Raw genomic sequence first — 14,089 nt, 5'->3', positions numbered from 1 at the left:
CACCCGTTCGGGCCTTTTGCCAAGACCCCCACTTTTTATCCTCGTATACCACCCGATGTGTCCGTAATTATCAATGAAAAAGATCGGCTCACTCGGCCGAGTGGAGCACGGCAGCCAATTCGGTCTTCGGCTTGTGGCGTGAACCTGCAAAAGTCCCTGGGGCAACTTCCCGACTCAGACAAAAGTTTTACAGTGGAAACAACAACCAATGAACCATGAAGATGAGCAACGAACCCCTCGGAGTCGACCGACACCAAGGGTAAGGGCATGTTTCTAGTGGTGATACTAATGAGTCTCCATGCTCCCCACTCAGCCTGCCCTGGGACTTTTCTTCGAAATTTTCTTCACCTTCTCCCTCCCAAACCTTCTCCTGGATCAGCCTGAGTTGAGATATCCATTGCGTAAAAATGGCCCAGAACCACGAGGACACGGCCGCCGAGTACGTAACATGCGCATATCGTCGGCTCACGAAAGAATCCGTCACTGACAACTCGTATCCGCAGGCTCCACGAGACGCTGGGTGAGCGTCTGCCACACAAGGAAATAACTGATCTAGCAGGCGGCTACATTATGCCAGCTGACGCCGAGAAGAAGCAGCCCATGTCTCCCAGCAACGCAGACTCAGAGTCCGGCCCAACGCCTGATGGCGATGAGCCTAATGAGTACGAGAAGGGCTCCCTCCGCCGTATCGGGGAGAACCTTCCCGCCTCAGCCTTCCTCATTGCCGTTGTTGAGCTTACTGAGCGTTTTACCTACTATGGCGCTCAGGGTCTGTTCCAGAACTACATTAACAATGACCCCAATGGAGTCGATGGCCCTAAGGGTCTTGGAATGGGACACCAGGCCGCAACTGGTCTAAACTTGTTCTTCCAATGGTTCTGCTATGGTGTGTCGTCCCTCAGTTATGGATTTGATATCCGCTGTAAAGAGATAAAGGCTAATACTCCCATTCAGTTACGCCAATCTTGGGTGCCATCATTGCTGATCAGTACCTTGGAAAGTACAAGACCATCTTGGTCTTCTGCGCCTTCTACTGGGTTGGTCTGGTGATTCTTTGGACTACGTCCCTGCCGGTGGCCATGGAGAATGGTGCTGGCAAAGCTGGCTACATTGTTGCCATCATTGTGATCGGTCTCGGCACTGGAGGCATCAAATCCAACATCGCCCCCTTGATCGCTGACCAGTATCAACGTCGCGTCATGGCCGTCAAGACGGAGTCCAACGGCGAGCGCGTCATCATCGACCCCGCCATCACATACCAGCGCATCTACATGATTTTCTACTGGTGTATTAACTTGGGATCTCTATCGCTGATGGCCACTCCCTTCATGGAGAAGTACAAGGGCTTCTGGACCGCATACCTGATGTGTTTCTGTGTATTCAACATTGGAATCGCGACTTTGGTGCTCCGTCGTAAGACATTCGTCAACCGCCCACCCCAAGGGTCCGTCATCACCGATGCGTTTAAGGCGCTTGGTATGATGATTGCATCTCGTAACATGGATGCCGCCAAACCCTCATGGCGTGCTGCCAATGGCAAGGAGAAGCCCGTTCCCTGGAATGATCACTTTGTTGAGGAGCTTAAGCGTGCTCTCAGGGCCTGCAAGGTCTTCGTGTTTTGTAAGTAAACCAACCTGCATTCTAGCCTTGGGCACTGGTCTTGGGCTATGATTGCAAAATGCCGCTCTCAAACCCCTGGCTAACATTCATATGTTCTCTAGACCCGATTTTCTGGGTTTGCTACGGCCAATTCTCGACCAACTTTGTCACCCAAGCTGGACAAATGGAGGGACACGGCATGCCAAACGATTTCATGCAGAACTTCGATCCCATCTCGATTTTGGTCTTCACCCCGCTCCTCGAAAAGGCCATCTACCCACTTCTGCGGAAGTTTGGCATCGAGCTCAAGCCCATCATGCGCATCACCATTGGTTTCTGGCTCGCCGCCATCTGCCTTGCCTACGCAGCCATCGTCCAGCACCTTATCTACACCGCTGGTCCTTGCTACGAATCTCCTGGCAACTGTCCCGAGGGCATGAGCGGGGGTGCCTCGCTTCCCAACCACGTCCACATCGCAGTCCAAACTCCTGCTTACGTCTTCATCGGATTATCTGAGATTTTCATCTCAGTCACGGGTCTCGAGTACGCATACACTAAGGCCCCTCCCAACATGAAGTCTTTCGTCCAGAGTATTTATCTCTTCACCAACGCCTTCGGTTCAGCCATTTCCGAGGCCCTAGTTTCGGTTGCGGTTGACCCTAAGTTCTTGTGGATGTACACTGGTGTGGCATGCTTCTCGTTCGTGATTGGATTCGTCTTCTACTTCACTTTCCGTCATTACGATGCCGAGGAGGACAAGATGTACGAACTGGACCGTGATCAACCCGTCTGGAACCCTGAGGGAGCCAAGCAGGTTGATAACGATGATTAGCTTACTGTTGAACGGCTATGCCTGATATGAGAAGGAATGGGATTATGATATGCTTATGTATATTACGGATATTTATATGTATCAACAGGTCTGTATGTTTTGAAGAGGCACGATCATAGTTGTAATTCAATACCCTGATGTAGATATTATAACGCTTTCCCAACGGCGTTTCAAAGCATTTCTCAAATTACAACAAGTGATTCCAATATCCTGACTATTTTCGTATGTCTAACGTCTTTGTTGAAGTGTGATATTTGAGCTTGCGCGGTCTTCTGTGTCACGACTATTATCCCATCTTATGACGGACTTTCCCGGGTCACACAACAATTAAACCTTGTTTAGTTGTCACCTATTAAGTGCGAACTCGAGATGCAACACATACCATTTTGGACCCTTCGAGATTACTGCGAGAACGCAAAGACAATTGTTTTTTTGAATAATATGTGCAATAAAATAACCGGAGACTCCATTTGGAACATTTATGAGACTGGCGAGGCTAGTGAGCAGCGATCGGTAGCTAGCAGCGACGAGAACAATCCTACACCCCTCAATACTTCGCCAAACATCCGCACGATGAACCACACATGTAATGCTCATGAAGATGCAATTGAAATGAAGGGTTCCATCTGAAATCCTGTGATCTTTGACGTATCGATTTGACGTCACGTTGGGAGAGTGATCGTCTGGATGTGCGCCTCGACTTATGATGACATCATGATATCAGTCCTCCACATAATTGTGGTGTGCTCAGTACCGGTATCACCATAAAACATATGCGTCCTCATTTGCACGAGATAACAGCATCCGTATCACTCCTTTTGCTATTAACTATTGTATTGGTTATTGACTACTGGAGATCTTCACCATAAAATTCAATTACTTGGCAATCCCAAATCACAACTCAACTCAAAGTAATCTTGATCTACGAAATGGCTGACGCAGATCAAGGAGGTGATCTCTTCGATATGGCAAAGGACGGAACTAAAGGTTTGTGGCATCATGTATGAGACAATCATCTAATGATAGCATACACTAAATCTTTATTTAGTGCCTGGCGATGCGGGCAAGCAGAACATTCTGAAATCTGTCCCTAACCCTCATCAAAAGGACCCGTCTGCCGCAGGTGGACTCGGTTCAACGACATTGTATGGCGCCGCCGACAACCCAATCCACGATGACGAGGGCAGGCCCTCTGGTGTTGGCGAAGGTATTACAGCCACCGGTCATGATATTCCTCAATCAGTTACGGGGAAGCCAGGTGGCCGGGGTGGAACTCAGGGGTCTGAAGAAATTAGAGCAATCACAGGTGGTTTTGCTACGAAGCCTAGCCGCTCTAAAGAAGACGCTTGAGGATGTCTGAGGTCAGTCATTGTACAAATACAAAAAAATATAATGAGTTATCACGTTATGGAATGCCTAGTTTACCCCTTTTTACACATGTTAGTCACCGAAGCCTACTTAAAAAGTTACAAATTTATGTTCGATGCCTTCATATACATAAAAACCTCATGTGCTGTACAAGGTAATATCATGATCAATGTTGCATGTTATAGGGTGTCAACAACACGCGATATTAAAATAAGAAGCATCAAAAATGAAAGGGACGAGACTCGAACTCGCGCGGGTTGCCCCACCAGGAAACAGATGTTAAGCTGACCTTAACCTGGCGCCATAACCAACTCGGCCACCCTTCCATACAGTTGTCGATGATGGCAACCACCAAAATACCAACTTACACAGAAGGGCTTAGGGCTTCGTGGAGCACGGTCACCAGAGAGTGGGCCGGTCCATAGAAGAGACTATTAAAACAAACCCCTAGTTGGAACGATCCTGCCAGAGTGGAATACCGGACCAATAGTGATTACAAGCCGCGCTGAAGAACCCTAATCATTCAGTAATTTTAGGGTAGATCTATGCAAGGCTGTTGATCGAATCAAGAGTTTCAGTTTGATCGTAAAATTACCATACAATTCCACAAGTTAACGGTTTTCTGAACAGTTGGCGTGATGGTGAGAATGCAGGCGGCTGACGTTAGGGGGTGATCTCAGAACTTTGGGGCCGCTGCAGGTCTAATCATATTTATGCCGAGTAGCTGTTGTTGCAGCCGTTCCTTAAGAGCCTGTTTCAAAAATATATGGCGGAACATAATTTTGGCATGGGTTTGACTGAGGTGCACAACGGACATTGAGATGTTTATGATCTATCAAGACGTCTTCTGCCCAAAGTCTGCATGTAGCTAATTAGGCCAAGCAGTCTGGCAAGTGACATCCCTTTCTAGAAATGAACAGTCTCGGACATAAAGGCTGGGCGGTTAAAGGGATCAGCATGGCCACATTGCCAAGTGGCATCGTTCCTTCAATGGCGGTCACGCACTCAACTTTGTTTCGTGAGAGGGACATTCCAAATCGCGAGCAATGCAGGTTGTATTCAGCTCAACTACACGATTAAATCAATTCTTGAACCTAATATTGTTGGGAGAATTCATACGCGTAGTCGAACGGACGTGGAGCTCAGGATTAGGGACAGCAATGTTCGCTAATTTGATGGTACAGGCAAAGTGTACCAACTTGCAACGGCATCATGGTTCGTTTTCACGTATAGTCTAGAAGAATTATCGCTATACGAGCTATACTCTCTATCATTCTCTGGTTGGCTCTAGTTGGCCGTTCGAACATTAAGTCCAACAGCTTGTCTCTTACCCACCACATAGACTCATCGAGCTACCGCAGTGGCAAGTAGTCCTGCTTTGAATCTTGTCATCAACCCATCAAGCTGATCTCCCACCGCTTTACGAGTCGCTCCAAGCAGCTAGTTTAGCAATTAGCGCATACGACTCCTTGGCAGGGTGCTGCGAGGCCCTTGGCATCATCTCCTGTTTCCGCCCGGGCTGTTATGTCTTCGCCGAAAGAACCCTCTTGCTCTCTAGTACTTAACAAACGTTTGCCAATAATGAGCCCCTGAAAACTCGGCTCCGCGTCATACCCCGTATTCTGCCCGACAAACTAACAACCAAATGCTGCTGCCTAAACTTTTATGCCGCTTGGGGTAATTTAACTCAACTTGGCAAGTGGGGAATGACGATGATGGCTCCGCCTACCAAGACCCATCGGAACGAGTACATACCGAGTACCGGCTCACTGGCAACGTGCTAATACGGGAGTACTAGATTGTATGGCTTGGACGCTGAGTAGTCGGGCCATTGTACTTCTGGTCCTCTAAGCTAGTTATGCCATGGAAGCGTGCACCCTGTTCACATCCCAGAAGTTCTCAACAATGCCAACCCTCTCCGGTCCAAGCCAAGAAGCCATAAGATGTCCTTGCCCAGCATGACACGCCAAAACTGCGTTATCAAGTCGTTTGTTTGGTTTTCTCTCTTCTCCATATGCCAAACCATCTTGCCGAAGTCGATGAACCATCCTGAAGACGTTCTGATTTCGATACTTTCCTGCATCCCAAAAAGACACGACCCACGATATTGTTCTTCGTCCTGAATCCAAACTGATGCTGATCTCTTAGCTTAATAGTCTAATGGGTTTTAACCCGTTTTCGAAATGATGATGTGGAAATCGCCATATTCACAGAATCTTGGTTCTATCACTGGACCTGCCGGGGCAGCTGGGATTTATGCGGTCGTGACACAATACTTTTCTTCTGAGCAAGCCGAGATATCGTCTGAGCTACTTTGCTGGTTCATACTGCCTGTGCTTTTTCAAAGCGCTCATGCAAAGGATTCCGGTAGTAACAACTCGCAATCCTCGAAAGCTAGACTCCCTCGCAATGTCAAACAGGACGCCAAACCTACGCCATATCTAGCATCTATATGGTTGATTGCGATAGGAGTTGCTACAGCCTCGGTCTACAGAGCCGAGTGCAAAAGCTCAATAGCTTTCTTCGTAAGCCTTTTCAACACAGACCTATTCTATTTTAGGAACTATTCTAATCTTTAAACTGACAACCAACTCTAGCCGCTTCTGCCTCCCCTTTTCCTAGCGGTCCAGAAACACGCTCTTCGACCTGACTCCGCGTCGTCCACTACTCCGCAGCCGACCTATTTCAGAATTGCTCGCTGTACCTTTGATACGATATCAGGGGCGCTATTGGCTGGGGGATTTTCAATGCTCACGTTGTCAAGTTGGGACCTTCAGGCATCTGCGCTGTCAATTATTCCGATCGCGGCGTTGTTGGTCATTTACGTCGCCTTCGAACATGGCAACGCCGTTGAACGTACGCGGTCCTTCCCACGCGTAGACTTTCAACAATCAATACTGCCGCTATCATATCGGGTTTTAGTTCTGCTAGTCGCCTACTTCGTGATCGATACCGTTCTTTTCGGCTTCCGAAAGGTCAATATCCCGAACACAGTTACTTTAGGGTTTACCAAAGCTCTAACTTGGTACTTTACGGCCAGAGCGGTATGTATGGCCTGGCACACATCAAAGAATAGTGGTTTGTTAACAACTGGTCTTAATACAACTAGGCTAAAGATACGTCTTGGCGCATCGCACCCGCCATCGGGACTTTCGGCATCTTGTCCACCCGCAACCCCTTCTCCCAACCCTCAGAGTTCCAAGCATTATCACATGTCGCAGCGTCAGTTGTGTCTCTAGCTTTAATTGTCCATCTGATTCCTCAGGGGCCAAGATCAAGATCAACGCTTTGGGTTCTAGCTTTTGCGCCTCTAGGGCCCTATGTCGCCAACATCATCGCTATGGCCAACGCGAGATCTGCAGCCCAGACTTTTGCCAGCCAAAGTTACACGCACCCCGTTGAGTTTCTTAGTCGTGTCGCAAACGCAAGCTTTGACAACATGCTGAAATCCCAGTCGAAGAACTACACAGCAGCCCATAAAGAATACCAACGACGGTACGGGCTTGAGCCACCTCCAGGGTTCGAAGCGTGGTACGAGTTCGCAACGGCCAACCAATCCCCCGTAATCGATGACTTCGACTCGATCTTCAACACTCTATCACCGTTCCTGGACGTAAGTGGAGAGGAGGTTGTTGAAACGATTCAGGATGCATACCATGCACCAGGCAGCGACCTCTGGCTCTGCTCGTTCTCAGGGGCACAAGCTGAGACCCGCTGCGAGCACGCCTATCGCACGTTCGATCGACACATTGCATCTTCATTCAACAGTAGGCTGGGAGACCTGTATGGAGTCTCAATCCCCGACATTAAATTCCTCGTAAACCATCTTGATGAACCACGGGTTTTGGTGCCGTCTCCATCGACAAGGAGTGCCCGAGGAGGACACATCTTTGGCAGCGAACGATTTCGTTTGAAAAACTTGTCAGGACGACCTGTCGAGGACGAGGTCATGAAGTACTGCGAGTCGCAAAGATATGTGTTTCCACAATACGGAAACGGCACGGCCTCAGCTGGCAACGTCCGAGTCGAAACATGCGGCCTTCCTTTTGTTGCAGACTCAACATCAGCAGCGCGTCTGTGTCAGTACCCCAGTCAAAGTGCTTTACACGGCCTCATTGCGCGCCCACAATCCTTTCGGCTCATTGAGGGACTGGTGCCAGTGCTCTCAACGGGGTCTCTTGCGACAATGGGCGATATCCTGTTTCCAAGTCCAGCATACATGGAGGACGAGTTTACATACGATGAACATAACGACTTTGAGTGGTCTAAGAAGCGTAACAACGTCTATTGGGCGGGTTCCAGCACTGGCGGTCTCGCCTCTGACGAAGGTTGGCGGAACTATCAACGTCAGAGATTCGTGGCGCTTGCACAGAACTTGCAGAAACCTGAGAAACAGGAGCACGTCTATCTACGACAGATCGATGGCGTCGTTGAGCGCGTAACGTCGTCTTTCTTGAACAGCAGACTATACGACGTTGCCTTTACGCGCATTTTCCAGTGCGGGAGAGCGCAATGCAGAGACCAGAAATCATACTTCAACCTTAGGTCATGGGCCAATAAGGACGAAGCACTTCGTTCGCGGCTCGTCTTTGATGTTGACGGAAACGGCATCAGCGGTCGATACTACAAGCTCTTGGCTTCAAAGTCGACGCCCCTGAAACATACCCTGCTCCGAGAGTGGCATGACGATAGACTTGTTCCATGGGTGCATTATGTGCCTGTCAGTCTCGGCATGGAGGAGCTCCCTGAGCTGGTCACTTACCTCACCATGACTGAAGCCGGCCAGCGTAGAGCTCAGGAGATTGCGGGTCAAGGGAGGGATTGGTATTCTGAAGCCTTTCGAGAAGTCGACTTGACGATCTATATATACAGACTTCTGCTAGAAATGGCGAGGTTGCAGGATCCCAAACGAAAAGTAAGCTGAGTGTGGCGGTGATAGTTGACAGCAGTCGTTGATGTACCCATGGAGGTTTCACGCTCAACTCTGTTGCAAGGGCCATATGGACAGAAAGGTTTCCGAAAACGATGCCCTTGCCAAGAATGTCACTGCAGTTCAGTCGTGTTTCTTATGTGTCTATTATGCATTGCGTTACAAGATACCCCAGTTTGGTGTGTAGGAAAATGTCACGAGAACCTCACTTTCAGGAAACTCTCAGCGGTTTCACATGCCTCACTTACACGGTTCATAACATCAGTCTTGTCACATGCCTTACCCATGGGTTTCAACTCATGGTATGGGTATATATGTAGGCTATATACTGCTTGTCAGCATTTGTGAGAAACAACCATCTTTCACCCCATTTCTCGTGTGCTTCGCTGTGCGTGCGCTCTAATTCGTGACAGAAAATGACCCGTGCGTTTGAGGTGTCATCGCATTTATTTTGGCGAAGAGTGAGACAACTCAAAAAACTAGATTGAAACAACTAGAGTTGATAAATTTCGGCATCGGGCAAATTTGGGTTTGATCTTAATCTTATAACAGCCCGAAAACACCGGTGATGATTATGTTGTGTCTGCACCTGTGGCCACTACAGTGCTGTTACGTGCATGTAACTATTGTCCTACATACGACGAATCCATCTTCTCAATGTCGTAGTCATTCCAGTATCCACCCCCAGCAACAGTGTACTGCGAGGACCAGCTCTGGAATCGTTGCTGAGCCTGCGCCGCCGTAACGCCTTGCGATGGCTTCGCATCGTTGATCACCCACACAAGGGGGACAACCTTGGTTCCAAGGGTATTTTGCCACGTCCCTGGGTTGTTGCCAGCTCCGCCGTCGTAAACCTGCAAATATACACGGTCGAATAAGCCGGGAACCGCAGCGTCAATCTGACGCTTGACACTCGCCCAGAAGCCGCTGTTGGTGTACGGCGCAATGGAATACTGGTACCCGATCGTGCCGAGCAGCTGAGCGAACTTGACTGTGCTCGAAATATCATAGACCCCCTCGTCATCGTTGTTGAAAGCGTCGAGGTCCCACTCGGTCTTTAAGGTTTCAAAGTTCCTGTACAAGACCGCGTCGGGGCCCGTCCCGTCTGCGTTGACCAAGTCGCGGATGTTCTGGAACGTCGTGTCGTGTGACACTAGCGAAATTTCCACCCTGTTGATGTTCGTTGTGCCAGTCTTGAAGGATTGGATCTTGTCGGCTAGCGCTGTTCCGCCGATGTATGTGCCGTTGGTTGCGACGGGAGCGTCGACTGCCTCGCCAGCATCTCCAGTTGAGTAGTAGACCAGATCACCGTTGTCGAGGACACCAATCCGGAAGATGACTAGGCTTTCAAACCCACAAGTCTTGAGAGCCGTTGTGTTCGACTGCAGGACGTCCTTGAAGAGGAAAATGGACTTCACACTGGAATCGGCTGCCGCATAAACGCAAAACGATCCATGAAGCAGCAATACCGCCGCTATGGCGAAAAGATTAATGTTTGCCCAACACTTCATTACGACCTTGGAAGCTTATCGATAAAATGGGTAGTCAAGACAGATGGCGCGTCCTCACAAGGTCCAAGACCCTTCTTTTAAAGATGCCTCATCTACCCGTTATGGCATAGGGTATGCTGAGCCATGTATAAGTCTACTCATCTCTTCTCCCGCCCGAATAAAGATGCAGACGTAACGTAGCAGCTGTAATGGATCCTCAAATCAGGTTATTTGAGAATCGTTGTTAATCCGTGGTTTCCGCTATTGGCTTAGACCCCGGGCAGCCAATGCATAGCAACTTGCTCGGATGTGGTGAGGTTATCGCGCGGAGGAATTGCGAACCGGTGGAGGTAACCTGGCCTTGGGAAGGCAAGGCAACCTCACGTTTCCTGAAGGCAGCCGTTCAGAGGCGCTGACATTTCAATGTCAATGAACTGCTGTGAGGCCGCATGATAAGTCATCTTGGCTTCCCCGCCTGTCACATCACACCTTCCTAGTCCAGCTCCCAGGACCGCCAATCAAATGTTACTCCTTGACCCCTCGTGGGTGTGACGATAGCTTCTCCGATATATGCGGGATACGTTAGATTATGGTCGCAAAGCGACGTACTCCGAAAATGCCTTGAGAAGAACGTGAATATCTTGCATCCTAGAGTCCATAGATATATATTATCTCGAAAGTAACTATTCAAGTGTACTGCTGAAACATGTAGCAAGTGTCAAACTTTTACCCTGTTGTACATGAGGACTATCCTGCTGCCTTCTCTACCAAGATCTAAGTCCAAATAGACACCTCTCACGTGAGTCTATTTCGCTTCGCAGCGCACAACCTCCTGGAAAAAAAGCAGCGACGGAACCGAGGCTGTAAACGAGGACGTTCTCAGAATCAGCGGGGAAATCCGACTTTGGCTAGTTCATGTATCAGGGTTGGGCGCCGACTGTGCCATGCTTCCTATCCGCCGTGGCATGGTGCGCATTTCCGGGATGCTGCCCCGAACAGACCCATTTCTTCCGGGGAGCCACTCGGCGGCCGTAGCCACTCCTTAACGATCCCGTTAGTCTGCTTCTCCGTTTAACAACGCGTCTCTAACTCGCAACAAACCGCATCTCGCAAAGCAGAGGTACAAGAAAAAAAGAAAAAGATTAAGACAGAAAAAAAGCCGCCACATCAGCACTTTATCCACTAGCCTAACCCATATCTACGACGTACGGTCGCGTTGTACTGTGTGCTCAGTATTGGTCCGGTCGCTCGTTTCGTGACTCAACTGGACGGAGTTCATTGGCACCACATTAGCCCGTCGGTCTTAAACTTCCATCACGCTCGTCCAATCCCGTCGGACTCGTTCCTAATTTCCGCTAAGAGGCGCACCCAATGCCTCCTGGTACTTGACCCATCCATCCGCGAAGCCCAGAGGGGGATAGGACGAAGGGTAATATTCCTTCAGTCGGTGCTAACACATTTGGAGAAGTCCTGTTTGGTTTAGGCAAAGTTCACCCACGGTTTGGCAAGGTTTCTGGTGCCGCGAATCCAGCGTATAACCCAAGGTTATCGGGGTGGATCCCGCGGGAGGCCGTGCATCGCGACGATGCGAGATGCTCTAGAAAAGCCGCCCGTCCGATTCGGCATCCGCCGCGATTGCAAAGCATGCCTCTTCCCGGCGGTGGGGTCGACCGAGTGTTCGCATGGGCCGATTCATATACTCCGGTTCTTGGAAGGTAAATTTTGAAAAGGTGGAATCTATCGCAATAGCCTTTGTGTGTCCCGGACGTCCATCTCTCTTGCAAAACTGCCCGTAAAAGGAAATTGGGGAGCTGGAAAATGCGTGGAGGGGAAAGATGGAGTGGGAGTCAAGTCCGAGATGAAGCTAAGATGATGTTGAGTGACGGCCGTACAGGAAAACCTTGAGCTGAATACCAGTACGTATTGTCTTCCTTTGCGGTATATATAAGTTGCAATTGGACACGTTCCTACTTGGTTAACAGATAGTTTGACTGACCTCGTATGCTCTTTATCCCACTGAGCAAAAACACTAACATCGTTTTACATCATCAAACTCTTTTTCTGGTATTCAGCCCCGAGATCTTTACAACCAACCAAAGTTGGGAAAGCCATAAAGTCCAAAAAGAAGACATGGATAGGACTATCAATGGCATCACCAACAGCGCGTCAGCCGTCTCAATCACCAACAAACCCGACAACTACACGTCGCCCGAGAACGCCAGCACCCTGGCCAACTTCTTCGCCGACAAGGAGCTGAGCGCCGAGGTCATCTTCCAGAACGGCGTCGAGCGCATCAGCGCCCCGTGTGTGATGCCGATGCTCCGGCGCGTCGGGCTGCACCTGCCCATCCGCAAGAAGACAGCCATCCTTGACATGGCGTGCGGTACCGGCGGCGTCACCAAAGTCATTCACGAGCTCCTCAAGGCCACTGACTCACAGGAGTACGTGACAATCACCTGCGTCGACATCAACACCAAGGTCATTGAGCATTTGCAGAAGCGCATCAAGAGCGAGGGCTGGCCGAACACGACAGCCATGGCAGGCGATGCCACAGTCAGTCTCCCCATTTCCATCCGCTGACGCCGCCCATGATACCCCGTGCTTACTGGCTTGCAGTCCATCAACTTGCCCTCGGATACCTTCGACATTGTGGTTGTCGGCCTCGCCATCTCGCTGATGAACCCCATGATGTCTGCTATTCTCGGTGAGTTAACCTCTAAACCGTTCATCCCTCCCCCCCTCCCCCCTCTCTTTGTTTTCTCCTCCCCTTGTACCATATACTCATCAAAGCCATCAGAATTCCAGCGCGTGGTCAAACCCGGGGGCGTCGTCGCCGGGACGTTGCTTTCCCGCGAGGGCGCCATCGATGAGATCTACGAGGCCCTCTCTGCCCTGCCCGCCCCGGGGCTCCCGTGGTTCCGCACCTCGGAGGAGTTCGTCATCTGGTACGGCTCGGGATTCGTAAACCGCGCCGACTTCGTCGCCCACCTCTTCAACTGCGCCGGCTACAGCGAAGTGAATGCCACGTACGAGGAGGGCTGGGTGCGCGCCGCCGACGGCGAGGACTTTTGCCAACTGTGCGCCGGCCACATCGTCTGCGTCCCCGAGGCCCTGTGGTCGCCGGCCTTGCGGGCCAAGCATCGCAAGTTACTCCAGGAAACGATCCGCGACGGGCTGGACAAGAAGTATGGCAAGAGGCCCTTCTTCTTTGAGAGGACGAGCGTGCTTGTGAGCGGGAGGAAGCCCTTGTAGAGGCCGCGTTTAGAAGTTTACGAATATAGTGGAACGGGGCAGGGTTTCCTGCTCCCGTTGAGGTGGTCTTTGCGTTTAGTTTCTTTGATTTCTTAGCTTAGCAGAGTCTGATCAAGGGTATAGAAACCTCTATGATACAGAGGAACTTAGATCAGACACATAATCAACACACTCTCATCGGACTTTTCTAGGCTCAAGGAAGCATTCTTTCTGTCTTTCGCGATTGCCAATACCCTGATCACATCTACACAAGAACTTTGGGAGTCTCTACCTTATTCATCGTGTTTCGGCCAAGCCTGATCAGGGCAGATTTGACACGATCAAGACAGCTGATTCGCGGCTGGTTAAAGGCATCTTGCGTAGCTATAGGGGTAGGTTGTGGTTCTTCACCGCACCGCACCGCCCTCTATAGACCTGATCACCCTGCACGCTTTCAATAGATATGATAGGTTATCAAATTTGATAAACAGTTTAGCCGCGGCGTGGCAAAAGTATTCGCACGCCACCGCCGCGACACGTCTTTCTTAAGATATTTCTACATCTTGAAACTACTATAGTGTGACTAGATGAAATCTGTACCGCGCGCGCTTTTGTAGTGCGTTTGTATGTGAAACATGT

The 14,089-nt window shown here is 49.9% G+C and overlaps 5 protein-coding genes and 1 non-coding gene across 6 annotated transcripts; 4 read left to right on the top strand and 2 right to left on the bottom strand.

The window, feature by feature from the left end:
• Window positions 1-407: 407 nt before the first annotated feature.
• Window positions 408-2,431, top strand: ColSpa_08886 (peptide transporter PTR2; the record flags this gene model as incomplete). The annotated part of the gene is made up of 4 exons (XM_049275098.1): window positions 408-439; window positions 504-886; window positions 955-1,620; window positions 1,722-2,431. The coding sequence occupies 4 exons, from the start codon at window positions 408-410 to the stop codon at window positions 2,429-2,431; spliced, it is 1,791 nt and encodes a 596-aa protein (XP_049131055.1).
• A 929-nt stretch (window positions 2,432-3,360) lies between these two features.
• Window positions 3,361-3,781, top strand: ColSpa_08885 (uncharacterized protein; the record flags this gene model as incomplete). Its single annotated transcript, XM_049275097.1, has 2 exons — window positions 3,361-3,418; window positions 3,480-3,781. The coding sequence occupies 2 exons, from the start codon at window positions 3,361-3,363 to the stop codon at window positions 3,779-3,781; spliced, it is 360 nt and encodes a 119-aa protein (XP_049131054.1).
• Window positions 3,782-4,026: 245 nt separating this feature from the next.
• Window positions 4,027-4,125, bottom strand: ColSpa_tRNA_237. The gene is given in 2 exon segments: window positions 4,027-4,070; window positions 4,088-4,125. It is a non-coding gene; the product is annotated as a tRNA-Leu (tRNA).
• Window positions 4,126-7,139: 3,014 nt separating this feature from the next.
• ColSpa_08884 (beta-1,2-xylosyltransferase 1) lies at window positions 7,140-8,723 on the top strand (the record flags this gene model as incomplete). The annotated part of the gene is made up of 1 exon (XM_049275096.1): window positions 7,140-8,723. One exon carries the CDS (start codon window positions 7,140-7,142, stop codon window positions 8,721-8,723), a length of 1,584 nt encoding a protein of 527 aa, XP_049131053.1.
• A 629-nt stretch (window positions 8,724-9,352) lies between these two features.
• Window positions 9,353-10,240, bottom strand: ColSpa_08883 (uncharacterized protein; the record flags this gene model as incomplete). Its single annotated transcript, XM_049275095.1, has 1 exon — window positions 9,353-10,240. The coding sequence occupies one exon, from the start codon at window positions 10,238-10,240 to the stop codon at window positions 9,353-9,355; it is 888 nt and encodes a 295-aa protein (XP_049131052.1).
• Window positions 10,241-12,349: 2,109 nt separating this feature from the next.
• Window positions 12,350-13,471, top strand: ColSpa_08882 (glandicoline B O-methyltransferase roqN; the record flags this gene model as incomplete). The annotated part of the gene is made up of 3 exons (XM_049275094.1): window positions 12,350-12,772; window positions 12,836-12,923; window positions 13,017-13,471. The coding sequence occupies 3 exons, from the start codon at window positions 12,350-12,352 to the stop codon at window positions 13,469-13,471; spliced, it is 966 nt and encodes a 321-aa protein (XP_049131051.1).
• Window positions 13,472-14,089: the final 618 nt, after the last annotated feature.

The sequence above is a fragment of the Colletotrichum spaethianum genome, assembly GCF_022836535.1.
Source record: "Colletotrichum spaethianum MAFF 239500 DNA, contig25, whole genome shotgun sequence".
Taxonomy (NCBI): Eukaryota; Fungi; Ascomycota; class Sordariomycetes; order Glomerellales; family Glomerellaceae; genus Colletotrichum; species Colletotrichum spaethianum.
The sequence above is the reverse complement of the archived record's forward strand: the minus strand, read 5'-3'. Positions and strand labels throughout refer to the sequence as shown.